This window comes from Natrix helvetica (genome assembly GCF_964273705.1).
Source record: "Natrix helvetica genome assembly, chromosome: 1".
In the NCBI taxonomy this organism is placed as follows: Eukaryota; Metazoa; Chordata; class Lepidosauria; order Squamata; family Natricidae; genus Natrix; species Natrix helvetica.
The window spans coordinates 159,056,345-159,083,473 of record NC_138548.1 but is presented as its reverse complement, the minus strand read 5'-3'; the positions used below and the strand labels follow the sequence as shown (position 1 = coordinate 159,083,473).

Here is a 27,129-nt window from a genome sequence, read left to right as displayed (position 1 = left end):
CAAAACTGAAGCTGGATGGCTACCTAGTAGGGATACAGTAAGTCAGGGAGTCTGGCTGGCTGAGGAATTCTGGAAACTGAAGTCCATAAGTCTTAATGTTGCCGGGTGTGGAGACACCCCTCCTCTCCCCCGCAGTAAGTAGTTAATTTCCTCCTTGGGTTGGGGTAAGGATTCATTGTTGCTTGAGATCTCTTCCAACTCTTTGATTTCAACAGCTGATTTGCAGTTCTTGCCCAAGCCAATTTGTTGCCTAAACCAGGGGTCTCCAACCTTGGCAACTTGAAGCTTTGTTCTGGGAGTTGAAGTCCACAAGTCTTAAAGTTGCCAAGGTTGGAGACCCCTGGCCTAAACTAAGGAACACACAAACAGCAAACTAGGCTTTCACATATTTCAGTATAGGCAGTCCTCGACTTACAACAGTTCATTTAGTGAGCATTTAAAGTTACAATGGCACTGAAAAATGTGACTTTTTCACACTTGTGACTGTTGCAGGATTTCCATGGTCATGTGATTTACATCCGGATGCTTGACAACTGACTCACATTTATGACTGTTGCAGTGTCCCAGAATCATGTGATCTCACAAAGTCATGTGACAAGCAAAGTCAATGGAGAAACCAGATTCACTTAACAACGGTGTTGCTAATTGAAGAACTGCAGTGATTCAGATAACAACTGTGCCAAGAAAAGTCGTAAAATGGGGCAAAATTCCCTTAACAATTCTCTCACTTTACAACATACATTTTGGGCTGCATTGTGGTCATAAGTTGAGGACTAACTATACTAGCACCAAGATTTCATTTTTGGGGTACTGACACTCATACGCTACTCTGGCATATATTACAGATTGTCTGTCCTATACAACTTTTCCCTTCTCTTCAGTTCCCCTTTATCTTTTCCCTGAGACACTCAATTGATTCTCAAACCTGCCATATTACGGTTCATTTACTGATGGCTTTGACCTGACTAGGTGGCTCAGCGGCTAAGACACTGAGCTTGTCGATCAGAAAGGTTGGCACTTCGGCGGTTCGAATCCCTAGTACAGGTCTCCTGCGTGAGCAGGGGGATGGACTAGATGACCTCTAAGGTCCCTTCCAACACTGTTTACTGCTTACCTCCAGGATCACGTTTTGTCTTTGCAATTTTGTTGCGTTTTAAACCATGCAATACATTTTGCTGTTGTGGCAGAAAAATGCAGCATCCGTGTTAAACTAAGCTAAGGGCCAAAGGGACTCAAGAATGTTCAGTCAAAGTGAACCAAAAGAGGACCATTCCTCCCTCCATGGTGGCAGTTGATCAGTTTAGCTATTTGGCCTATCAGGAATGCAACAGCTGGGGGAGGATATGGGAAATGCAACCTGACTTTGTAGGCATCCTATTGTTTGTGTTGACACTCCTTAGGTTTTGTGTAGTCTGGGGAGTTCCGAGGAAAGCTTAGCTCACCCTGACTCAAGCTCACCCTTTCAGCACCGATGCCCTTGCAAGGATCAAGTGGTTGTAGCAGACTCAGCAGCATGCACAGCGTATGCATGATTTATTTCAGTGGGTCTTTGCAGATTTAAAAATTGTGTTTGCCTTCCTGGCTCACCATTTTTCCAGTCTAAAGATCATAGGTTTTATTTGATTATATTTTGGTACTCTGTTAAAAGTCGACTGGGTCACCTTGCACTGCACATCATCTGCTCATTTCTTTTAACATGTTCATTTTGCTCCCCTGTGAAAAGTTAATGCTATCTTTTATCTTTCATTGACTGGATGTCAAAGAATGTAACATTAATAGACGTCAGGCACCTCTAATATAGTTTCGTGAATGCTCTTTATAAGAACATACGCACACTCCCCAAAGAACGTTTAAAAATCCACAAGGTAGTGGTGATCTGGGCAGATAATTCTTATTTTGTGCAAACAATATTAGCTTCGTGCAATGCAAATATCATCTGGACTAGGCCATCAATTACTTGCCTCCCTTCCCTCACACCAAAATATGTATCCGTAAATAAAAGAACTTTGAGGCCACACACTGAAATGTAGTGATTTGGTATTTGTTTTATTGACATCACAGTTTCTTTTTCATGCTTGGAGTTTTTCTATCCATAATAGATTTACAGCTTATTTTATTAAGAGAGATCTTTTCTTAAGTATGCACAGGTGCATGGGTGTATAAAGTCAATGAACAGAAATAAATTCTACCGAACCTGAGCACCCAGACCTTTCAGGATTGCACCCACTGAAATCCAATTGATAGCAATAAATGGCGTTTATTACTATCAGGAATTGGCCTAATATACAGAGTTTTTTCCTCTAGGGTTTATTTGACTGGTTTATAGTTGTGGCCTTCCAACCCATAAAGTGACTTTGGGTGGCTTACAGATATTTAGAACCATAAAAACAAAGCAGCTAAAGCAACATCCCATAAACACCATAACAGAAGGGGGGAAAAAAGAAATAATCAAGGCCACTCATTGCATATTCCATTCAAGAGCTTTCAGTCTGGCTAAGTTCGTTCAAAAAACAGCCCATTTTTCGCTCGATTTTGCCCTCCCCAGCCCCCAGGAGCACTTTGCAGGGCTCCCAAAGCCTATGCACGCCCAATTTTGCAAAGGAGATGGGGTTTCAGGAGGCCAAAGATGATGTATTCAGTGTATAAGATGCACCCAGATTTTCACCCTCTTTTTTGGGGGGAGAAAAAGGTGTGTCTTATACTCCGAAAAATACGGTAATATTAAATGGTTCCATCAACTACCTGTTCAGGTAGTGGGGCTTAGAATCAACACAATCTCTCCATATCAGAGTGGTGAACTTGTGACAGACACAAAGACTTCTCCTCATTAAAAAAAAAATCAGTCTCCATAGCGCTAAAGGTCCATTTTTAAAAAAATAAATGTGAATTTAGATATTAACAGCCTAATTGAAGCAGTAGCTATCATAATACTTACAACCCATTTTATTTACCCAGTAAGTGAAACATTAGCTCATTCCACACATCAGTCCTCATTAGGTCTAGTATAATTGAGTCTAGTGACTCTCTGGGTATTTTTGTTGCTGTTGGTACAAAATGCAAAACTATTGAGCTGATTGAGCCCTGCCCTGTTCAACTTACCCACCCAGCCGCTCATCCGTTTGTCCCATTATCATTTTTGGCAATCGGATAAAGCTTATGACACGTGGCATCATTGTGTTTTGGCATTTCCTGAAAAGCCTGAGTAAGACTCCCATCTCCCTTTCTACATAATGCAGTTTTGAGGAGCTGGAAGAAAGTTAATTGCTTGCAGGATCATTGACAGTCTCTGTGTCTCTACTATTGAGCTACTGGAATACTGTCAGCCTTATGATGGCAAGCTCGTCTAAAAGTGAATTAGTTTAACCGAATCCTTAATTTCTTTATAAGCTAATGTCTGAAACAGAAGGACATTTAGCCAATTTTTTGACAGCTGGCCTTTTCTGGCATAAATTCACGCTGTTCTGCCGCCTGGGCTGTGCGCAACAAAGACAATGTAGTTTATATCTTGTTCTAGGTATCTGATTCAGTGGCGTTTACATTCTAATGAGTCCATCCTTACCATTGATCCCAGTAGCTTAGCGAAAAAATTGACCCTGTTCTGCAGTCCATACATGGAATAATTAGCAGTGCCTGGATGAAACTAGATCCATAAATTTTTGCGGCTTTACATAATTTTATATATAATGAACCACTAAAGGAAATATTGTTTAGTTTATCAGCGGATTAATCCATTTTATTCTAAGTCTCTTAGCTATTCAGAGTGGGTATTGAGCCACAAACCATCATCTTCTTCTTTTAAGGACCCCATAATCCCTTGCGGGTTGGAATCTGGGCAACTGAATGGAGCTAGCAGAGTGTTTTTATGGCCGGATGCCCTTCCTGTTGCCAATGAGGAGTTTTGTTCAGCAGATATATTCTCAGTGTGCCCAGAGAGAGAAATATCTGCCTCTACCTAGGATCGAACTCACAGCCTCCTGATCGTAAGGCGAGAGCTGCACCTCTAGGCCACCACACCACTCCCTGAGCCAGAAACAAATGGGGAGGAGAAACAGGCTGCCAGAAACTGATTAAGAGATGGGTGAAAAAAATTGCCTTCTCTCAATGTTTATACCTGTGGGATTCCTTTGCCTTTGCCTGCAGGGTGCACATGTACAATCATAATGAGACATAGCTAGTCAGATGCAACACAAACTGATACATGTCCTACTTCCAGGTCTGAGTTGAAAGGGGGACGAAGCGCTTGGACTTTCTGAGATCAAATCACCAGCACTTGTTAAGCATAGTGTCGTGTGACTGTGACTTGCAACTTCCAGTTTATTGGAAGGCTGGTTGTGAAGATCACATAGGGAAATCACATGACCTCAGGATGCTGTGACCATTGTAAATGTGCACTGGTTGCCAAGCACCCAAATTGTGATCATGCAATGGCAGGGATTCTACAGCAGCCACACGTTTTAAGGGTAAATCTCCTTTTTCAGTACACTCATAACTTTGAACATTGGCTTTGAACAGGCAATTGATAATCAAGAATTCCCTATGTACTGTTTTGCCACTGCTGCATCCTGAGTTTACATGCTAGAAATTTGGTTCAGCATAACATTGTGCCTGAAAGTGCCTCAAAATAAAATAGCTTGCATGAAGTTTATATGCAGAGTTATATGCAGGGGTGAAATGCTACCAGTTTGGACCAGTTCCCCCAACCCGGTAGTAAAAAAAACCTACCGATTCAGGCGAACCGGTATTTTTGTATTGTCGTTCTGCCATTTGCTATTGGATTTAGATACACCAAGAAAGCGTTGCTTCTTTTTCTTGAGGATTAAGTATGAATTTTATTTTCTGTTCATGCTGTATTTACGCACAGCTTTGCATTGCTTCCTTGTGAAAAGCTCTTTGGGTTAAGATTCTAGTAAAATGATAGCCATTTTTATTTCAATACTTACTGATGGTCTCACCTCTCCCTATTTTCTCCTCATCTTATTTACAGTGGTACAGTAGCGAGTGTTACTGGAACTACAAGTACTCAGTGTATCAAAGAATATAAAGAGGAGTTCCATCCTATTCTATCTACAGATAGATCCTCACTTACTGACTACAGTAGAGACTGGCAGCTCCATTGCTAAATGATGTCATAAAATTGTATGATGGCACTAGCTTGTGATCTGAGTTCTGGCTACGATTGTTGCCAGGTGTGAAGGTCACAAATAGCGATTACATCATTACGGGATGCTGTGGCAACTGCATCTTTTGACAATAGGATGTAAGTTTCATTGTTCAGTGATGTTGTATCTTTGAATGGTTACGGAACAAGTGGTCAGTAAGCGAGGACTGCCTGTATCACTATAGTGCTTCATTGAAATAGCAGATTAATAACTTTTATGGAAAAGATGCCTTCTGCGGAAAAATAGCTAAGTCACAATAAATAAAAACAAAGAGTTTAAAAAGAATGCTAAGTTCTCTGAATGCAAGTTACACAGCTTGTAAGTAGATTTGGCTTCATTTTAATAATTAAATTGTTTTCTGCAGTGACTTTTTTTTAGGTTACTATCAAATGCTGACATTACCCACATTATTTTTCAGTATTTATTTAATATATTTGCTTTCCATCTGTCGTGAATGCTTAAAATTACCATTGATACATAATGCACATAAATTACCAGAATAAAGTACTGTTTAACTTCTAATATTCAATGATTATAATGGAAAAAATAATAGCAAAGATGGTTGTGGGTGTTTTTTTTCTTGAACCATTAAAAACAAGTTAACCTATAGGTTTTCTGGAAATTGTTCACTAAAGGAACAATTGGGGTTTGCTATTAAATCTTTATTTTAAAAAAGAACACAGTGTCAGTTCCATGGATAAAAGCAATGTAATTGGAAATAAGAAACCAAAGGTGGTAAAAATGATCATTCTTAAACTCTTTGCCATGTATTTTGGCCAGCACAAATATTAAACATATGTACTTACAGCAAAAGATATGAAAATCCATATGCATTTGTATAGCTTCAGCCAAAGCCAGTGTGAGCTCTGCAATTTTTGAATGAACTTGTCATTGTTATTTGCAAGCTGGAAATCAATTTTCTGTAAACTTGACCAGTGCTCTTATCCTTTCAGCAACTCTGGAAGAAATCTATCTCTTACAGAGCGGGTTATGGGGCAACGAAAGAGGTACATACTTATATCTCTCCCATTGCAATCACTGTCACTATTCTTAGGATTGTGGTTATTATGCAGAGCTTCTATGCATTTTCTCATGATATCATTTTTTTTAATATTTGCTCAGTTTCATGTAGTGTGAAAAGGTCTTTTGGGTAAATATGGCATGGATATTACAGGAGGGGAAAAAACAGTAGGAAGTCACTTCAGAAAAGAGAGGAATATTAGATGGGGAGGTGGTGGTGGGGAAATCCTGCAAAGATGCACCTAAGATGTGTACGGAATGGACCAATTTGATCTAATATAAACATCAGATAAGAGCAACAAATTGCATAAATGAGGGATGCGGTAGCTCAGATGCTAAGACACTGAGCTTGTCAATCAGAAAGGTCAGCAGTTTGGCGGTTCGAATCCCTAATGCCACGTAACCGAGTCAGCTCCCGTTACTTGTCCCAGCTTCTGCCAACCTAGCAGTTCGAAAGCATGTAAAAATGCAAGTAGAAAAAGAGGAACCACCTTTGGTGGGAAGGTAACAGCGTTCCGCGTGCCTTTAGCATTTAGTCATGCCGGCCATATGACCACCGAGATGGTTCTGGCTCTTCGGCTTTGAAATGGAGATGAGCACTGCCCCCTAGAGTCAGGAACGACTAGCACATATGTGTGAGGGGAACCTTTACCTTTATCCTTGACTGAGTGGGAGGAGGGCTGATATTTCCCTCTTAAGAATTTGGGGAATACCTCTTCTGCCTGAGAAGCAGGGCAATGAGTTTGGGTTAGGCTTAGAGCTGATGGAACAATTAGAGTTGGAGTCACAGTGGGCATCTTAAGTTGTCATTAGCATATTAGCCTCTCCTTGGAAGAGATTATTATTTATAATAGTCATTTGACTAATCCCATAACCTACTCAGAACAATATTGTATAAACATTAAGTACTTGGGAGGAAAATATTGCCAGGAGGATAGTGTTGCTTTTAGATAGCAATATGTATTTTATGATATAAAAAAATCACCGAAGCTATGTTAATCCAATAGATAAAACCCCAAAGGGGCAGGGATATAATACTTTTATTAGGAGGTGGGCTGACTGTCATTTATGAGCAAGTTTACAAATTCATTTTTTTCTGAAATATGTCTTCCAGCATTATTATTTTTTTCATACATGAATTATTTTTGGTTGTGTTGTGTTGTCTTTTCCACTGCTGCTGGGGTGCATGAAAGCCCGATGGGGGTAATTAACATGGGGTGAGTGTTCTAATGCATGCAAGTTATCATTTGCTAAAGCCAACAAGGGAAACCCTCATGAGCAGTGCCTACCAGACTGTTGGCTTTGTTTGATTGTTTTTATCTGCTGTTCTAACTTTGGACACAACATTGGAGCACACATTCCCAGTGAGTAAATCATCCCTGAACTGAAGTTGTGGATCAATGCAGTCCTCAGAAGCTCTTCCTTCCTACTCCAGATATTTAACTCCCAATCCCTTATCAGTTTAGTCAGCAGTTTCAACAAGTGTGCTTATTAGGAATAATGCCAGCTACAGTGCAGCACATCTGGATGGAGGGTGCCAACCCTACCATCATGGTTGCACTAGCCGTGCAATAACATGTCTGTGAATGCTTCTTGATGGAATAATAATAATAATAATAATAATAATAATAATAATAATAATAATAATAGCCAAGGTGGTGCAGTGGTTAGGGTGCAATACTGCAGGCTACCTCAGCTGACTGCTACCTGCAGTTCGGCAGTTTGGCAGTTCGAATCTCACCAGGCTCAGGGTTGACTGACTCAGCCTTCCATCCTTCCGAGGTGGGTAAAATGAGGACCCAGATTGTTGGGGGCAATAGGCTGACTCTGTAAACCGCTTAGGGAGGGCTGTAAAAGCACTATGAAGCGGTGTATAAGTCTAAGTGCTATTGCTATAATGCATTGGTTTGGCTTGTGCTGTAGAAATTCCTGAATGGCGGTTCTTTCCATTGTTGAATAGGAAGACATAGGGTAGTATTGAGTATCTTCAACCTTCTTTGCATCTGAAAATTAATCATTGCACCTCCCAGTATAAGCTCTGTCATGTTTTGAGGAAATACATATAGTCCTCATCTTACAACAGTCCATTTAGTGACCCTCCAAAGCTACAATGACATTGAAAAAAGTGACTTATCACCATTTTTCAAACATACGACCACTACAGCATCCCATGCTCACATGAACAAAATTTGGATGCTTGGCAGCTGGTTTATATTTAGGACAGTTGCTGAAAGTTGAGATCACTGCTTGCGACCTTCTGACAAGCAAAGTCAATGGGGAAGCTAGATTCACTTAACAATTGGGTTACTAACTTAACAGCTGCAGTGTTTCACTTAACAACTCTGGAAGGTCGTAAAATGGGGCAAAACTCACTTACCAATGTTTCACTTAGCCACAAAAAGTTTGGGCTCCTTTGTTATAAGTTGAAGGCTACCTGAATAGGTGGGAAGATTGAAATTGATAAGTCACCACTTTATGAATAAGGAAAGATTTTGTGGATTTGCTCTTAGGAAAAGAGAAACAAGAGGATTTTCTTGTGTTCCTAATAACTTATTAAAGTAATGCTACAATTAGCTGTGGTTTCATAGTATACCAGAAACACACTCTGGCTTAATGCAGCCTGTGACTATGGACCCTTTCCATTGCTTGATAGAGATAGATACAGTCTGTATTCAACCGTAGGAATTGTTACATAGGGATGCGGTGACTCAGTGGCTAAGACGCTGAGCTTGTCGATCAGAAAGGCTGGCAGTTCAGCAGTTCGAATCCCTAGTGCCATGTAACAGAGTGAGGTCCTGTTACTTGTCCCAGCTTCTGCCAAAATTGGGACTACTTTGGTGGGAAGGTAACAGCGTTCCATGTGCCTTTGGCGTTTAATCATGCTGGCCACATGACCACGGAGACCTTTGGAAAGCGCTGACTCTTCGGCTTTGAAACGGAAATGAGCACGGCCCCCTAGAGCCGGGAACGACTAGCACATATGTGCGAAGGGAACCTTTACCTTTTCAATTGTTACATTTATGATGCTTAGTATCATGAGCCCTCAGAGTTTCTGTCCATGTAATGCCTCTCTCCTGGAGATAAGGGGCATGCGTTATATTCTGAGAACCTCCCACACTACATTTCTGAAACAGAAAAAAATGCATCAGCAAACTAAAATAAATTCCTAGAGAAGTGTGATCCTTGGGTAGGCTTACGCATTTCCCTGGATAAAAGGGTATCCCCCTTTCTCCTTTTGCACAAGACAGTAGGCAAGTCATGGCTCTGAAGTCTAGAAATTAAGTGCCAATCAAAACTTAATTTGGAATTGGACTCTGGTGATGGCACTGCAATATAAATTTGTCTGCATGAATTTACGATAAAATGTGTCTGCAGGGTCCATTCATGTGGGTTATTTACAATCTCAACAGCCACATTCAGTCGAAAAAATTAGCAGAAGGGCTGTTTAAGGCCATGCTTTCCCTGGTGGTAGGGATTGGAATGGCACCATTGATTGTTGTTCACTTCCCAAATAAATTGCACTCAATGGGTGATATGGTGGATGCTAAAGCTATCCTGACTAGCATTATGTTAAGTGCTCTTTATTGCCTGCAGTTTTAATACATTCTGTCTAACATCTCTGGGATCTATGCATTCCAGTTGAGGCCAAGGAGGCTCCACAATCTGTTAATGTGTTAAAACATTTGGTACATGATAAGTCTGAATTTTAGAATTGTAGAATTGCAGCATTATGCAAGAAAAAGTTGGTAAAGTCTTATACCTGTTGCCTTCAGGTATTATGAGTGATTTTAATAATATTTCTCTTAGAATCGCAGCCAGTGAAAAGTTTTATTGAAGATCAGGCGAGATAGAAAAACAAGCACCTTTTTCCTAAAACGTTTACTGTCAAAAATGTTTTTGAAGAATGCATTAAGATAGCCAAGTTATTAAGTTTTAAGTTTACTACAATAATATGCTAATATATAAAGAATTGAAATGTAATATTTTCAGATATTTTATTTTTTTAAGTTAATAAAAAGTCAGTTTTCTTACTAAGCTCTAATGGGGTATCCCTATATTGTCAGAATGTCATAACACATTGTTAATTATTTAATATTTCACTGTTGCATTTTTATTGCTAAAGAGAGGACATTCTTCTGCATTTTCTGCCTCAAGTGCCAAAACAACCCAGTGCTTGGAAGAATAGTACAAGTGGCCACTTGCCTAATGATGCAAAATATCATGGCTGAATCCTAAATTAAAAAAAATTATTATTTATTATGTGTCCTTTGAACATTGTATATTTCTTTAAGTCATTACATCAAGAGGATAGTGTTCTGGTCTTAGATTTGGAATGAGAAAACACATTTTCACCAAATAAAATTTATCTCTTTCATCCTTAAATCAATATAAGGACATGCTCTGGCAGCCTAGGTATTTTTTTTAAAATGAATATTTGACCCAAACAATCCAGATGCTGTTTCAAGAAAATCAAAAGCCAATGAACTATTAATTCGGGAACCAACATTACAGTTCCCAATAACAAATGGAAGACATGTGGTAGCCACAGTAAGGGGTTTAAAAAAGTCAAGATGGCTACAACCCTTATGACCAAAACTCCATACTTTTTAAAGTTTGCTATACACATGTGACTGGCTCAATGGCTAAGAATCTGAGCTTGTCAATCAGAAAGGTCAGAAGTTTGGCGGTTCGAATCCCTAGCACCGCTTAATGGAGTGAGTTCCCGTTACTTGTCCTAGCTTCTGCCAACATAATAGTTTGAAAGCATGTAAAAATACATGTAGAAAAATAGAGACCACTTTTAGTGGGAAGGTAACAGTGTTCCGTGCGCCTTTGGCGTTTAGTCATGCCGGCCACATGACCACGGAGATGTCTTCGGCTTAGAAACGGAGATGAGCACCGCCCCCCCCCCCGAGTCGGGACCGGCTAGCACATACGTGCAAGTGGAATCTTTACCTTTACACATGTAAAGGGGGTACGACTTCACTTGCATATTGGACATTCTACCTTGCCCTTTTTAAAAACTCCCTTACACCTCTGACATAAATGTGTAAACTTGGCTAGATAGAAAGAGACAACAGATCCTGGAGAATTGGCAAAATGACACAATGGTTGCAACGGAGCGTTTAGTTCCAAATGTTTCCTTTGTTTGTTTTTTTAAAAAGTTGAAAGATCAGATGTTCACAACAATATAAGCACATTTTTAACCCCTTTTCCCCCTGTTAACATCGGTAGAAAGTCTTTTCCCCCCAAAGACAAAATGAGGGAAAGAGGCTAATTAACTGAGTGCAAAGTAGAGGAAAGACTGCTGAGTCCTACACAAAAACCCTATTTTGCACCCACGGTTGTCTGCCCAGCCAAAGAAAACAAAGAGTTCCGAACTGTACAATGGACCAAGTTTCTGGATGTAGGAAGGAGGGAGGGAACATCCTGATGCATCAAATTGCTTTTCTCACTCCCAACAGTATCCAGGAAGACAAAAAAGACAAAGAGAAAGAAAAGAAAGGTGAACGACTGGTTGTTTTGCATGCAGTCCTCCTCCAGTCTGTTTCGGACACCAAGCTGTGGAGTTGACGCCTTCCAGCTGATCAGAGAAACAAATAATAAAGATGTGCAGATGTTTGTTTGCTTTTATTATTGTTGCCATTCTCTTTGAGTAGATTAGGATACTTTGGGCACTGAACTGAAAATAAGGGAACTGTATATTATCTTAATGCACAGTCTTAATAGTGAACACAGGCAGAGGCAGCAGGATGTGGTAATTTTACAAAGGGAGAGAAAAGTAACCCCCACCCCACCCAATAAACTGTCTTCCCTCAAAGCATCACAGCTGTTTTTTTCCACTATTTGAAACCACATTCCATTTATTTAGAAATGACCCTAACATGATTATCCAAATCTCAGATCTTGACCAGGTTCCTTGGAAAGATTTTGAAGTGGTTTCATGTCCCATTCCAGCTTTGGATGTCCCCAAAAGTTCAGCTGCACACACACCACCACCCCCAAATTCATTTCTGTGTGCTACGAAAGACATGTGGCTTCTGTATCAGAAGCAAAAAAGTGAACAACCCAAAGAAAGTTGAACATTAAAATAAAATTGTCAAAATGGAGAGGGTGCCATTAGATTTGGCTATCAATAGGTTTTGCCTCAAATTGTAGCAAATCTTCATAGGCTTTTTCAGGAATCTTTCATAGATTCTTTCAACAAATCTTCACAGGATATTATTTTGGAAAAGTTGAACATTCTTTAACTGTATTCTGATCACATTCCGTCTGATCTTGTCTCCTGAGGAATTGGGTGACTATTAGCTAATTGATCTGGTAACACAAAAAAACTAGATACTGAATAAATACATTCTTAACATCCTAGGTTACATTTAAAAAAGAGACAAGGTAATTTCTTACAGCCTTTCCCCCCTTAATTCACAGTCTTTCAAATCATCTGAATGTTTCAAGGAAGTTCTCCACTGTAACATTATTTTCTGCAGCAAATTTCAGCACATTTTTCACAAAATACTTAAGCTACTAGAACTTAAAATAAAACAAATCCAGTTATAAGGAGCATGACTCAAGTTTTGCGGAGTCCACTTCTCTAGAATCTGATCTGGTTGTTTTCCTTCTTTTCCCATTGGGAAATACAGGCAAATCCTCAACTTATGACCACAACTGTGCTCAAAGTTTCTGTTGCTAACCGCGACAATTGCTGTGAATGTTGCCTCATTTTATGACCTTTCTTGCCACAGTTATAAGTGAATCCCTGCAGTTGTTAAGTTAGTATCACAGTTATAAGTGAATCTGGATTCCTCCATTGACTTTGCTTGTCAGAAGGTCGCAAAAAGGGATCACATGATCCCGGGACACTGCAATCATCATAAGTATGAAGTAGTTGCCAAGCATCTCGAATTTTGATCACATGACCATGGGGACGCTACTTCAGTCGTAAATGTGAAAAACAGTCGTCACTTTTTTCAGAGCTGCTGCAATTTCGAACGGTCACTAAATGTAAGTTGAGGACTACCTGTATTACATTTTTTCCATATTTGAACGTTGAGACAAAGAGCAAATGGACCATGTCTAGAATTCTAGGCAATGCTGCTGAATCCCGTTGCATAGCCTCTGCCTGACCCTATTGAACAAAGCTGCATTTAGCCAGCCAATATAATAATTTGTGATGGTGGAACAATTCTGCGTTATGAATGGATACCACATTAACATAGCACTGTTCTATTTTAGAATGCCTGGCTTTTGTTTCATGGCCTTTTTGTTTATGTAATTGCTGATTAACATGTTTATTCAGGGAGAGAGACTACTGTATTCAGTCTTTATCAAAATACACATAACATCCATTCAAGCATAACAGCTCACCTATCTGGAGATCCTGTGGTTTTTTCTAAATGTGCATTCTGTCCACCAGTATCCTTGCACAGACTGTTTTGGAAAAGATCCTGTCAGTTTGCCCTTACTACAGCTATGAGAAATTACTCTACCTTAACATTTTATGTATAGGCAGTTTCGCCGTTTTGCTGATGATCAGCAACATTTCCTCTAACCTATGTGTGTGTAGGAACCGGGGAAGCGGGAATGCTGCAGATGAGCTGGCTCTACGAGGCCAAATGGATGAGGCAAACCATGAACTGTTGCTCTATGGGCAGAGAGCTCCAATAGACTGAAACGGCCCGCTCGCTATAAACTTCAGTCTGGGACTCCATTAATTGGAGAGACTTTCTCTCAAATTAAGACAGGTGTGTGTGCGTGTGCGTGCACTTTTCAGAAATATATAGAAAGGTAGCAATATTTATTAGAGCCCAGCAGTGAGTGAAAATAAATGCATGCCATACATGGAGCAGCTTCCAGGTTTAATCCTTGCCATTTCGAGGTGGACAGTTGCTGCTAGCCCATTGTCAGTAATACTGGTGTTTTATCAGCAGTTCGATTCTCACCAAGCTCAAGGTTGACTCAGCCTTCCATCTGAGGTCGGTAAAATGAGGACCCAGATTGTTGGGGGCAAGATGCTGACTGTGTAAACCGCTTTGAGAGGGCTGTAAAGCACTGTAAAATGGTATATAAGTCTAAGTGCTATTGCTATTGTGTTGCCGAAAAAGATGTGCTTTATAAATTCTTCAGTAGGGGCAGGTGAAATATAATATATATGATCTAATCCCAGTTATTTTAATTTTACATATCTGTGAGATTGTCGATCAGAAAGGTTGGCAGTTCGGCGGTTTGAATCTCTAGTGCCGCGTAACGGAGTGAGCTCCCTTTACTTGGCCAGCTTCTGCCAACCTAGCAGTTTGGAAGCATGTAAAAAATGCAAGTAGAAAAATAGGAACCACCTTTGGTGGGAAGGTAACAGCGGTCCGTGTGCCTTCGGCTTTTAGCCAAGCCAGCCACACGACCACAAAGACTTCTTTGGACAGCGCTGGCTCTTCAGCTTTGAAATGGAGATGAGCACCGCCCCCTAGAGTTGGGAACGACTAGCCCATATGTCCGAGGGGAACCTTTACCTTTACTTTTGATCTGTGAGATATCTCTCTTAGCAGAAATGCATTCATTCAAGAAATGATAATATACTTAGTCTGCTGCAATAGAAAAGTATGACTTGGAAACCACTGTCATTTTTTGTGACTGTGATCTAAAATAATTTACATGTAGTGATTTGGTATAATTTCTGTGTTACCGCCTGAAGATTAATAGATTCAGGTCTAGTTCCATTTTGAATCAGATCCCATTTCAAAATGGTGTTTGATTTGATCTGGTTCTAATTTTGAAACCTAGGTTTGATAGCTTGCGCCACCTCTCATTTTCTTGGTGTTCAACTTGCTTAGAAACATGGGGAAACTATCTTGTACCTGACCACAGTTTGGCCATTCAACCCAGTAACTAGATTTCTTGAAGTCTTGGACTTAACAGACCTTCCTGTCATTTGCTTTCTGTTGCTTTTAACCAGAAATGCCATGGATTGAGCTTGTACCATCTGCTAAGAAGGCATGCATTCTGCCAGTGCATTTACTTTTGAATTCAAGTCTTTTTTCAATGGTGATTTTCCACAAACCACTCTTCTGGCGATGCACAATTAATAACTTACGGCCCTGCTTTCTTTTTACTGATGTTGTTATTCCTTCTATACCGATGGAAGTAATTATATAAAAGATCTTGGACTTCATTCATCAGCAGGACAACTCTAAATCCTGAATAGAATGAAACTGAATTTGGTATGGTTAAAAAAGCCAAGGAAAGAAAGAGTGAGTTGGAAAATGAGTTGCATCTGGCTATGGGCTGATGAGAAAATTTTTTGGGGAAAAAGTCTCTTAGGCTTCCCAAGATAGAGAGTTGGGCAGTGACTTGGAAGGCTGCCATCTGCTCCATACTTAATTTTCTCCATCCTCCTTTCCAGTTGCACAACCCAGAGCCGAGTGCCCATTAAGATATTCTGCCACCTTGGTGAAACTTAACCCTGTTCTGTTCCATCATTGAAGAGCTGTAGTATGGGCCGACAGATTCACAGTAACCTGAGCCAACATTCTGTTGGGTTGCAAAGAATAACAACAATCTATATGAAGTCTTAAAGCAGCTCTTATTTTCCCCCTCCCCCCCTAAGATTGCGTACAAATAAAAAAAAAAGTTGCAGCTGCTTTAAGGAATCTGTTTTAATCTGCCTCTTAAATCAGTGACTTTTCTCACTCATGTTGACACCTGGAAAAATAAAAGCTGCTTTAAGGAATAGCAGAGAGGAGATATTAAGCCAGAAGCACTTCTTCTTCTTATAGGAAGCACTTGTTTGAAGCCAGAAGCAGTACTTCCAATCATTTTTGAAGTGTATGCAGCACTGTTATTTATCTTCAGTCTGAGGTATCTTTATTATTTGCTGTATATTGCTGGGAAGTTTAACTAACTCGCATAAATGTGTACTGATGTGCATCCAGAGGCCATTTACAGAGATGGCAAGTGATAGATCTGGAGATTTCAGAGAACTGTGATCACTGTCTTTCTTAGTTACCGCATGCTGGTATAGCGTGTTGTGTAAAATTATATGCCATGCCATGCCAGCTGAGAAGATAATGCATCCTCAGTATTGTACAAATATACATTGCTGCTGACCTTTTCTATCTGGACTTTCCCAGGATCCTCGATAAGCCAATTACAGTATTTTTAGGAAACACTGTAAACTCTGCTGTTGTATTCTACTGAGCTAATATATTCAACCCTCCTCAGTATCTCATAATGGTACTTGGGTACTACTAGCATGGCGTACCCTCTTCATTTAAAGACCAGCAGGTAGCAATGCAGCATTCCAAGCATGCTTCTTGCCAAACCGCACAACGAAAAATGATACTTCGAGAGCACGCAAGTGGAGACCAACGAGAACGGTGCCCATCATGCCTCCCACCATTTATCTCTCCTTTTGCATCCCTTGACATCCTCTGCTGAATAGTTCTGTCTCATTTTTCTGTTTCCCTAACATCCGCGCGCTCCATCTGTCCTGCTGCTTGTGCTGTCCATTTACAATACATCCTTTTACAGTTTAGAATCTCTTTATGAAAAGCATTTAAAGGCTGCCTTTTAGGCAGGAAGAGAACTTTAATAACAATGGGGGGGGGGGGGAGACCCAACACAAAAGGACAAAAAAACCGGGGAGGAAGAGAGAAAATGAGAACATTCAGAACATTCAGTTTTTACTACCCTTAAACCGGCTGGGACAGAGGGAAGCAGCTCCTCTGTAACAACAGGCTTGGAGACTCATCCAGGAAATAGCTTGACGACAAGGACTTCCTCAGAATTACCGAAATGCAGCTGGAAGCTGTTGACTTGATTCGGTGGGGCCTTGGTTTACTTGGCAGGCATTTCTGAACGGTTGCTAGCAAGGTAGCGCCTGTCTAAGTTGATTTCTTCGACGTGCAGGCTCCTGTGACTTTGCAACAGCTCAGCGAAGCTTAGGCAGACTGATTAGTTTACTGAATTTACCTCTGGTGTGATATTTCTTGTGTCCTGGACTTTTTGGGACAGCCGTAAAACTGGATCGGTTTTGTTCTTACAAAACGATGTTATCTGACCTTATGCAAACCTGTGTAACCTCCGTGATGATATTCTTAGGCCCTTCTCTTGATTTTTTTTCCCAACTAAGCCTAAGTGGAGGAGATCTCTGCAAAGGAATCCCATCTTTCTAGGCCCATATACCTGCCCCAGCACTTGCAGTTTATGTATTTAAAGTGGATTTAGGGTCAAACATTCTTCAGACATTTAAACACGTATGGCTATGTGTATATGATACAGGCAGATTGGTAGCTAGAAACCTCTCATAGCTCATGTATTATTTTGAGCACCCCTTGCTACCTAAACATAGGATTAAATCAGACTCAACACTAAAGCGAACTCGCTGCTAAAGATTCAGATTGCTATATTGCCTGCTCCAGTACTTGTTAGTGATCAATTATATATAGAATTGAACAACTTGAATAATATTAAAACCACAATGGTTTGTGTATATGTAGCTCAGGGGATGGGTTCCGGTTGCTGCTACTGCCGGTTTGCTCAGGGATGCACTGTGCACGCGCATACAGTACTAAAAAATTCTTCTGCGTAGGCGCAGAAGCAAAAAACAAAATGGCAGGGCCTATGGCGCCGCTGAGAGAACCAGTTCAGGGGCATGACAGGCCGAGTTACTACCTACTTGGCCGAACCGGTCCAAACTGATAGGAACCCATCTCTGATGTATATATATATATTACAGATTGCTGGCGGCAATATGCTGATTCTGTAAAGCACTTAGAGAGAGCTGTAAAGCACTGTGAAGTGGTATATATGTCTAAGTGCAATTGCTATTGCTATATAGGGTGAGGCTAATTTGTAGACAAATTTATTTCCCACTGCGTGTTGAAAGGAGAAGAAAGATACCGGTCTCTTCTCCTGAACATAACACTAAATTGTCACTTAATATAAGGTTTGAAGGCTGCTTCCTTACTTCCAGAGCTGGAAAATAGTGTATTCTTTGTCTATCTAAATGCTCGCCAGAAAAGAAAAGTGGCATTTAACCATGTAAGAGTTGAGTGTACTATTTCTGAAGCTGGCCTCAGTTCAGAAGAGGGACAAAGTGTTTTGTTTTCAAAAAGAAGTTTACTACTTCGGAACATAAATCTGAAACTGAAGAGGCTAATAAATTAACCAGAATAAAAGGAAATAAAAGACAGACTTCCTGAAACAGAGGAGTTGACTTGTGGTGTTGGTGTGGATACTTCTGTGCAATCTTCTTAGAAAAAGTCTGTTTTCCAAAATGGTTCTGATTTCTCCATTGGGCCTATAGACTAGGATTTCCTGGTAGCATCTCCTCTCCCATCGGAACTGACTCTACCTATCCTTTAGATCAGTCATTGATTGGCTTGTTGCTGCCACCTGCTGTGAGAACAACTGGGAAATATTTTGCTCTGAAATGCAGAGAGACCTCTTTTCCCACTTTTCACAGAAAATAAGAATACAGCCATGAAGGATGCATAGGTTTCCATAAGGCAACGTTCTGATATTGTAATTCCAAGTCCTCTTTTCTTTTCTTTTCTTTTTTAAAGTGTAAACTGCTGGGTACTTTTGCATCACTTGCATGTCTGATATAAGGCAAAAACAAATGCTGAAATGTAAGAAGGAAATACCTTTATGTCTAGAACAGTGTAGCCTTACTGTGGTGGCCCCAAGTTGGTGCAACGCCAAAGTTTGCCCATTAAGATAGAATTGCTGCAGACATCCCCCAAGGCTGTGATGGTGAGCCTATGGCACTCGTGCCACAGGTGGCACGTGGAGCCATATTTGCCAGCACGCAAGCGGTCAGCTCCTGCATGCATGCATGTGCCAGCCAGCTGACTTTTGGCCTTCCGGAGGGCTAGGGAAGGCAGTTTTTGCTTTAGGAAAGTCTCCGAAGCCTCGGTAGGGGAGGGGGAACGGGCCCAACCAAAAGTTCAGAAAAGTTCCGGGAGCCCAGGGGAGGCCATTTTTGCCCTCCCCAGGGTTCAGGAAAGACTCCGGAGCCTGGGGAGGGCATAAACTCCCCTATGCACACGCGGGGTGGGGAGTTGTGCGCACATGCATGGGGGTTGCGTGCACATGCGCAGGTGGGCAGGGTGCATTGAATTGTGGGTGTGGATACGTGCGCACAATAGCGCTCACGCACACAATTTTGGCACACCTTTACAAGAAGGTTCACCATCACTGCCCTAAGGGAATCATCTGTCAAGAATAGCTCGTTGTGAATGTTCCCTCTTACAGTAAAGGACAAAATAGAAGGGGCCAATATCTGAATTTCTAGAAGGAGAGGCAGAAGTGATGCGTCCCACGTTCAGAGGGCCACACAGCTTTAGTGTTTCCAGGGATTTGAGTACCAGAGACAGGTTTTGAGTACCTCTAGCCTGGAGAGATGCAATTGACTTTTTATTGCACATTTAATGGATATTCCAGTGTTAAATCTAAATTATCTTTTAAGAAGTGTCCTCCATCTCTTGCAACCAGTTTACACAAAACTGGGAAATACAATTTAGGAATAGGTTACAGAAGCTTCCAGCCAATTATTTCATGTTTTCTGCAACATGCTACAAGTCCTGGGAGAAAAAGAGAGAAGGAAGGGTGGAAGGATGGCTCTCAACTTTTCAAGTATTGTTTCAGCCATCCATAAAACCACTAAATCTAGAAGCATAAGGGGATGTTGATGCTGTTGAAAGTTGGTGCTACTATGAACCTTAACCCTTCCACTTTCTTAAAAGGTGTCAATATGCTGTGTTTATTCTGAAATAGTTTCTTTCAGCTCTGTTGAATGAAAAGAATATTGCCATTTCCTCTCTTCCTTTTGTTCTTTTTAACTGCAAAGGAGGTTGGCTGACACCCCTGATTCTTTCTTTGTTGCCTTCCTTTAGGCACCACCAATATTAAGTATCTGGTTGTCTCTAATGACAGGTCCAGGACACTTTTGAGATTTCTTAAGCATGTGGAAGGCTAGAATGATTCCCATCCTAGTGTCAAGTGAAGTTATTTTTATTTTAAGGAAAAATATGATTCACAAATTATTTGAACTTTTAAAACAAAAACAGTATATGAGCACTTTTGAGCACAATAACATTCATTTATTTGTATAGATTGCTTCTATTTTGTATGTTAGTTTATTATAGTACTAGTAATTTTATAGCAGATGATTCTATTTTTCTGTTATTATTAATGTATGTTTCTAATTGTTATTTTAAAAATGTCATAGGTGAAGTAAGAGTTTTGATGTAAATAATATTTTCATATATTTACTGGAAGAGAATGGAAAATGCATTTTAGAGTACTCAATTTTAAAAGATATATGTTTCTTGTTTGTTTAAGCTTCTTTACTATGTTAATTTTACTAGAACAGATTTGATTGTAATTGAAATAATTATAAAATGCTTAATCTTTTTCCTCATAGTGTTTTCCCTCTGCTTTTTTTTTTGTTCAAAAAGAAAGAAAGAAAAGAAAAGTTAAAGCCTGTATCTTAATGACTGTTAAACCTATAATGGAAAAGTTTAAAAAGTACATAGGGCAGCAACAATGCTGTGAAATAAATTCATTAAAATCAATGTTATTCCAATGAATACTAATGGTATTATTAATGCTTGGATCAGGTTTTTTTCTCCGTCTTTGTGATTATTCAGCTTGTTCTCTATTGAATCTATATCCTTGTTAATGAAAGCCTCATATTGTGTGCATATAGATTGTCTGTGGAGTCCTTTCATTCTTGTCTGCCCTTCCTTCAAATTGTGAGAGTGCCTCTGGGTTTACCCACATTATCAGATCAGGATATGTATTCTCTCTGCCCCCCATCCCTGTCTGAGCCTTTTTGAAATAGTAAATACCACCTTCCATAGAGTTAGGAAACACCTATAGCGAACCAAAAAAAAAAAAACTTTTCCAGTTAGGAATAAAGATTTATATTTAATTGTTTGAGGTCACATTGATACACAGATACAAAACATCTTCTTAAGGACATTTGTAGAACTGAAAGTCTTTGTCCTCTTGCATTGTTTTTTTGCCCATAAGTGTTAAGATAAATGCACTGCCCATCCTTGAATTTCAAATGCACCCTGAAATTAGAAGAAGACTAACTATCTTTCTCTAACACTCTTTACGAATGTGTCGAGTAAGACTCAGAGGTTATTTCTGAACCCATCTGGAGGTCTTCACACGGAGGACCTGTTTTAAAATGTTTTGGTCCCTTATTCTTTCCCAATTTCAATTTAAAAAAAAAACCCAAAAATGATCTGTTCAGAAAAATGTTGTGATTTCCATCTGGTGGATGAAAGGATGACTTCCCTTCATAAAGTAACCTCGGTTTATTCATCTTTTCCTGTTATAGTAAAACCCAAACTCATTTCTAGTGGCTTTTGTTCCTGTAATTATCATAGACATACGCCATGTACACAAGGTACATACAACTACAATTGTTGCAGCAGCTGAAGTATATAACGTCTTGTCTCTCAGAAATTAACCCACACTGTCCAGAAAGTCAAAATGGTGTGAAATTGAAAGCGGGTCCCAGGAGTATGTAACTCACCAACAGGACACTGGCAAATGATCAATTATTTTTTGGACTGCTATACAGGAGCCACAGTTCATATTTTAGAACCTCTGGGAAAAAGGGAGCATTGCAGCATGCCTAGAGGAAAAGACTAGTACTATTATGGAGCACAGATTCCTTTGCTGTTAAAAAAAAGTGGGTGCTATTTTTGGCCTAAGTGAAATGAAGTCTGTTTGCAAACCAATATTTTTAGCTCCCCTGTTACTTACATCTTGATTTGTTTGCCCATCTTCTGTGTTCTAAACAAAGCTGACAGAACTCTAGCTATATAGCTTCGCTAGTAATTAGAAGCATTTCCTTGTCAACAACTGCATTTTTTAAGACCTGTTTTACACATTCCCTGTGATGTGGAGCGTTCTTGAAGTGGCACTGAGTAAATCATACTTGTGCAAAGACACTTCCGATTTTGTGCAAGCATACTCTCTCCATAGTTCTGTTGTCAGAAAGTTTTACTCCTGATGTGGAAAAGATTGAAAGGTATAGGTTGCATAAGTTTGCTTGATCTAGACAAAGCTTCACATAATTTCATATCAAGAAGTTGATCTTACATACCTGAATTAAATCTCATACTCCATGTCAATGGATGCTTATAACATTTTAATTGTTGCCTGTTATTATGGGGAGGAGAAATTCATTTAGGATGCTTGCCATCCAAAGAGCCAGTTATCTCAGTCTTCCTGGAAGAACATTTATATGAGGTATATAAAAATATGTAAGCAGATCAATAATTAGAATTCAGTAGGAACACAACAGGCTACTTTCAACAGAATCATATCATTGATCCATCCATGTTACTATGCCACCATTCCATCTAAGCACATTCTTAGATCTTATGAGAGTAGAAGTTCACATTTGATGCTGATAATCAATTTTCTGTTTTCAACCATTAAATTATGTTGTTGCCTTATATTGTAAATTATTTCAGATCAGAGGCTCTAAAGCAGGGATCCCCCAACCCCCAGGCAGGCATCAATCCACAGCTTGCCAGGAACCAGGCTGATGTGACAGAAGGCAAAATGTGAAACCCCCCCCCCCTCAGTCCACGGGAAAACCCCTCTCCAGGGAACCGGTCCCTGGCTCCGAAAGGCCCACTGATTTAGAGCATTTGTGTCCAACAATTTGGTTTGCCTTGGCTCTACTGAGTGAAGAGAAATTCTATTGGGCCACATATAAAATATATAATATAGTTAATGTACAGGTGAAACTCAAAAAAATAGAATATCGTGCAAAAGTTCATTTATTTCAATAATGCAACTTAAAAGGTGAAACTAACATATGAGATAAGACTCATTACATGCAAAGCAAGATAGTTCAAGCCCTGATTTGTCATAATTGTGATGATTATGGCTTAAAAGCTCATGAAAACCCCAAATCCACCATCTCAGAAAATTAGAATATTACATGCAATCAATAAAACAAGGATTGTACATAAAACAATATCGGACCTCTGAAAAGTATAAGCATGCATATGTACTCAGTACTTGGTTTGGGCCCCTTTTGCAGCAATTACTGCCTCAATGCAGTGTGGCATGGAAGCTATCAGCCTGTGGCATTGCTGAGGTGTTATGAAAGACCAGGATGCTTCAATAGCGGCCTTCAGCTCTTCTGCATTGTTCAGTCTCATGTCTCTCATCTTTCTCTTGGCAATGCCCCATAGATTCTCTATGGGGTTCAGGTCAGGCGAGTTTGCTGGCCAATCAAGCACAGTAATCCAACAGTCATTGAACCAGGTTTTGGTGCTTTGGTAGTGTGGGCAGCTGGAAAATGAAGTCAGCACCCCCATAAATCTCATCTGCAGAAGGAAGCATGAAGTGCTCCAAAATCTCCTGGTGGATGGCTGCGTTGACCCTGGGCTTAATGAAGCACAGTGGTCCAAAGTCCTGTTGCTCCTTGGTCCAAAGTCCTCTTTTCTGATGAGAGCAACTTTTGCATCTCATTTGGAAACCAAGGACCCAGAGTATGGAGGAAAAATGGAGAGGCCAATCAAGCACAGTAATCCCATGGTCATTGAACCAGTTTTTGGTGCTTTTGGCAAAAGTTGTTCTCATCAGAAAAGAGGATGTTACAAAAAGGATGTTATGATAACAGTTTGGTCTCTCTGTGTTCTAATCTAGGGTGTTGAGTAATTCTCTTGGTGAAGATATGCCTAGCACTCTATTCTTTCTTGTCTATCAATCAGTTACCTTTCTTTTCTTTGTATTAATAGCTTCACATTTTCTGTTCACAGAAGCATTTAACATCATTTGCACTTCAGTTGTCTTAAATACTGGTTCTTCTCCTCAGTCCTGTGATATTGTGCACCTCACATTTGAGTATTGAATGTATGCTTTGATTACTAGAATCAATTCTGAATGAAGGTGTGGCTTAAAATTTTCAATAAGTAACACCAAGACAATCATACTTCATATTTTGTAGAAATTCATGAATACACTTTCTACTAGGTCATATTCTGCTTGTCATTAATCCTTTATCTCTCAATAAAACCCTTGCTCCATTACTTCATTCTTTCTTCTATTAAAGTAGAATCCTATAATAAAGGGATTGAATTTTGAATTTTCTTCATCCAAAGAAGATATTTTTTCAGTGATTAGCCTTCCCTAAAAGACATCTTGGACTGGAAAAGTGATCTGATGAAGTGCCTGATCAATGATTGGCCAATTGTCACAAACATAGTTAACTGACTATTCTCTTGAAGAGGTGGGTTCCTACTGGTTCAGACCAGTTTAGCTGAGTAGGTAGTAACTCGGCCGGCCACGCCCCCAAAACGGTTCTATCGGCAGTGCCTTGTTTTTGCTTCTGCACATGCACAGAAGCATTTTTTTTACCTACTGCGCATGCACGCGTAGCCCGAAGCGCGTCCCTAAGCGAATTGGCAGTAGAAGAAGCCGGAACCCACCCTGTCTTGAGGTGTGTGTTGTATGGAGGGGCAAGTTTTCTCATAATAGCGAGGCATGATGATATTGCTTACTTATATGCACTTTTAAAATGGACTATGCAGCCTTTTCAAGGCAAAAATCCCCCCAAATAGTTTATATTATTAAAAAAGGTACAATACATTTTAAAACCTCTAGAACATTCTCTATTAAAAAGTTTACAATTCTAATGTGATACCAATATGATACCATAAATATCAAATAACTGAAGCTAAGGAGGTAGCAGATCTTCACTTCCTTTTCATTTTCCTAAATAATGGCTAGTAAGTTACATTTAGAAGTTTAGATTAGGTCTCCCTTTGCTAAGTTAAATGTGCCTAAACTCAATGTCACTTCTTGTGCCAGAAGAATTGTTTTCATGTTGAAAGGAAGAGTGCAAGATCCCAATTCTGATTCCCTTCCAGGTCTTCAGTCAAGTATGCCACCTCTACATGATGAATTTTTCTTCAAGTGCCTATGTGAAGAGAATCCTGCTAAATAGTTTAACTAGTCAACTTCTTATACTTTCCAGATTGCCATTTTCTATAGGATGAGCTTGAACAGTGTTTTCACTTTGGGGGAACCATTGTAAAAAAAAAAAAAAGTTTCTTATCGCCTCTATTCAGAATTCCACATAGCACAAAACACTCTTTTTATTTTATTTTTTACCTGTTGCTGCACCTTCCCAACTTGAAATTAGGAGTTCAGATCACAAAAACCTTTACCCTTCGAGCCTTTGGCCTTGCAATTTAAAATAATAACTCTGCAGGATTGCTTTTGCTCTTTCTACTTTCAAACCTGCCTTCATTTTTCTGCTCTATCTATATTGTAAAAGCTTAACAATGCTTTATGGTAGAAGAATGACTGCTACCAATTACGGGCAATACCCTTCGTTATCTCTTCCATATATTGTGTTTTCACAAAGCTGATTGACATTTGCTTTGTTAAAGTATCCAAAGGTTTTTTTTTTAAAAAATACATATATAATAATTAAAAAAAACTTTGATGATATAATGAAATATGTTTAGCTATATCAAACAATTACTAAATCTTCAGACTGAGTAAAATTTAATCTGGAAGAAGCTGCCTCAGCTACCAGAATATCTGTCTAAACCAGATGTGAACATAAAATCTTTGGTCCTCTTTATGACCCTTTAGGTTGCATTTCCTTTAACCTGTGTCCAGCAGGAAGGACTTTACTAGAATCAACTGCTTCCGTGAGCATCTGCAGAACACATCTTTCTTGCATGCCAGCTGTGTTGTCTGATATCATATCCTGTAATAGAGAGACAGACCAACATTCTAAAGAATGTACTGGATTTGATTGATTGATTGACTGTAACACTAAATGTTTACAGTTTTGAGAACTTCCTGAGATTTGTCAAGAAAAGGGTTCTATTTCTTTATCCAATTAATTCAATATTCTCCACATTCCCCTGCAATGGTTTGCCAGAGTTTCAAACCAAGTTTTTTCTAGTCCTGCCTAGAATGGCCAAGAGTTAAATTCTGAAATTCATGTATTTAAAACAAGTACTTTGCTATCAATTACAGTTCTCTCCTTAATATGTGGGGAACGTTGTTGAGCATCTCCTAAAGAAGAACACTGGAAACTAGCAAATGACTTTGCAATAGGGATCAGAAGAAATCACTTGGCAATGGGCCCGACCCTCTGGAATGACCTTTCCCCTGACATTAGATTGACTACGGATCTCCGCTCCTTCCGTCAGAAACTTAAAACCCACCTGTTCCAGCTAGCCGGCCTGGCCTAATCCCAGCCTTCCCACCTCAGCTTTGGTTTTTAAATTTTATGATTGGTTTTATGGGTTAGTTTTAATTTTTATAAATTGTACAGGGGTTATTTAATCTAATTTTAACGATGTATATTATTGTTTGGATGGGTTTTTTAAATTTATACCTGTATACCTCCCCAAGTCCCTCCGGGGAGAGGGGGCGGTCTAGAAATCTAAATAAATAAATAAATAAATAAAATGTTTTGGAGCTCACTGCATTTTCAAAATGTAGACAATATATTCCTAAATCTTTTGCCATCACATCTTCTTTTAGTGCAATCTTAATGTACATACCTCCCCTAAAAATCCATACACCAAAAAACTTCAAATGAACAATGAATACAAAAAAAAAGAAACTTTATTTTTAATAAAGGCATAAAAAAAGAAAAATCTATATTTTTATCTCCAAAATGAAGGCATTGGGAAATCCTGAGGTAGACCAGCTACTATTTTCATCAGCTAACACTTCATATTGTATACATGCTCTTCAAATTGCATGTTTCTGGAATTACAGATTTCTTTCACAGTGCCTTTTTGCGGAGTTAATAAAAAACAGCAACAACAATCTGATAGTCTTCTTTCTCTCTCAACCTCTCGGTGTAATCAACAGATCTTCCCAGATAGATAGTTCTCATCCAGAACTTGGATGTATTTTTTCATGTATGTGTGGTTTAGATCAG

The 27,129-nt window shown here is 39.5% G+C and overlaps 1 protein-coding gene across 3 annotated transcripts in view; it reads left to right on the top strand.

The window, feature by feature from the left end:
• The window catches only part of FIGN (fidgetin, microtubule severing factor), a 144,146-nt gene that overhangs the window by 52,828 nt on the left and 64,189 nt on the right, over nt 1-27,129 (top strand). For 2 of the 3 annotated variants that reach the window (XM_081938136.1, XM_081938135.1), the window contains one exon: nt 6,113-6,166. The exons of the other annotated variant lie outside the window; for it this stretch is intronic. In XM_081938136.1, the coding sequence (XP_081794262.1) occupies nt 6,113-6,166 (54 nt within the window). The remainder of the gene's footprint in view (nt 1-6,112; nt 6,167-27,129) is intronic. 3 annotated transcript variants of the gene reach the window in all.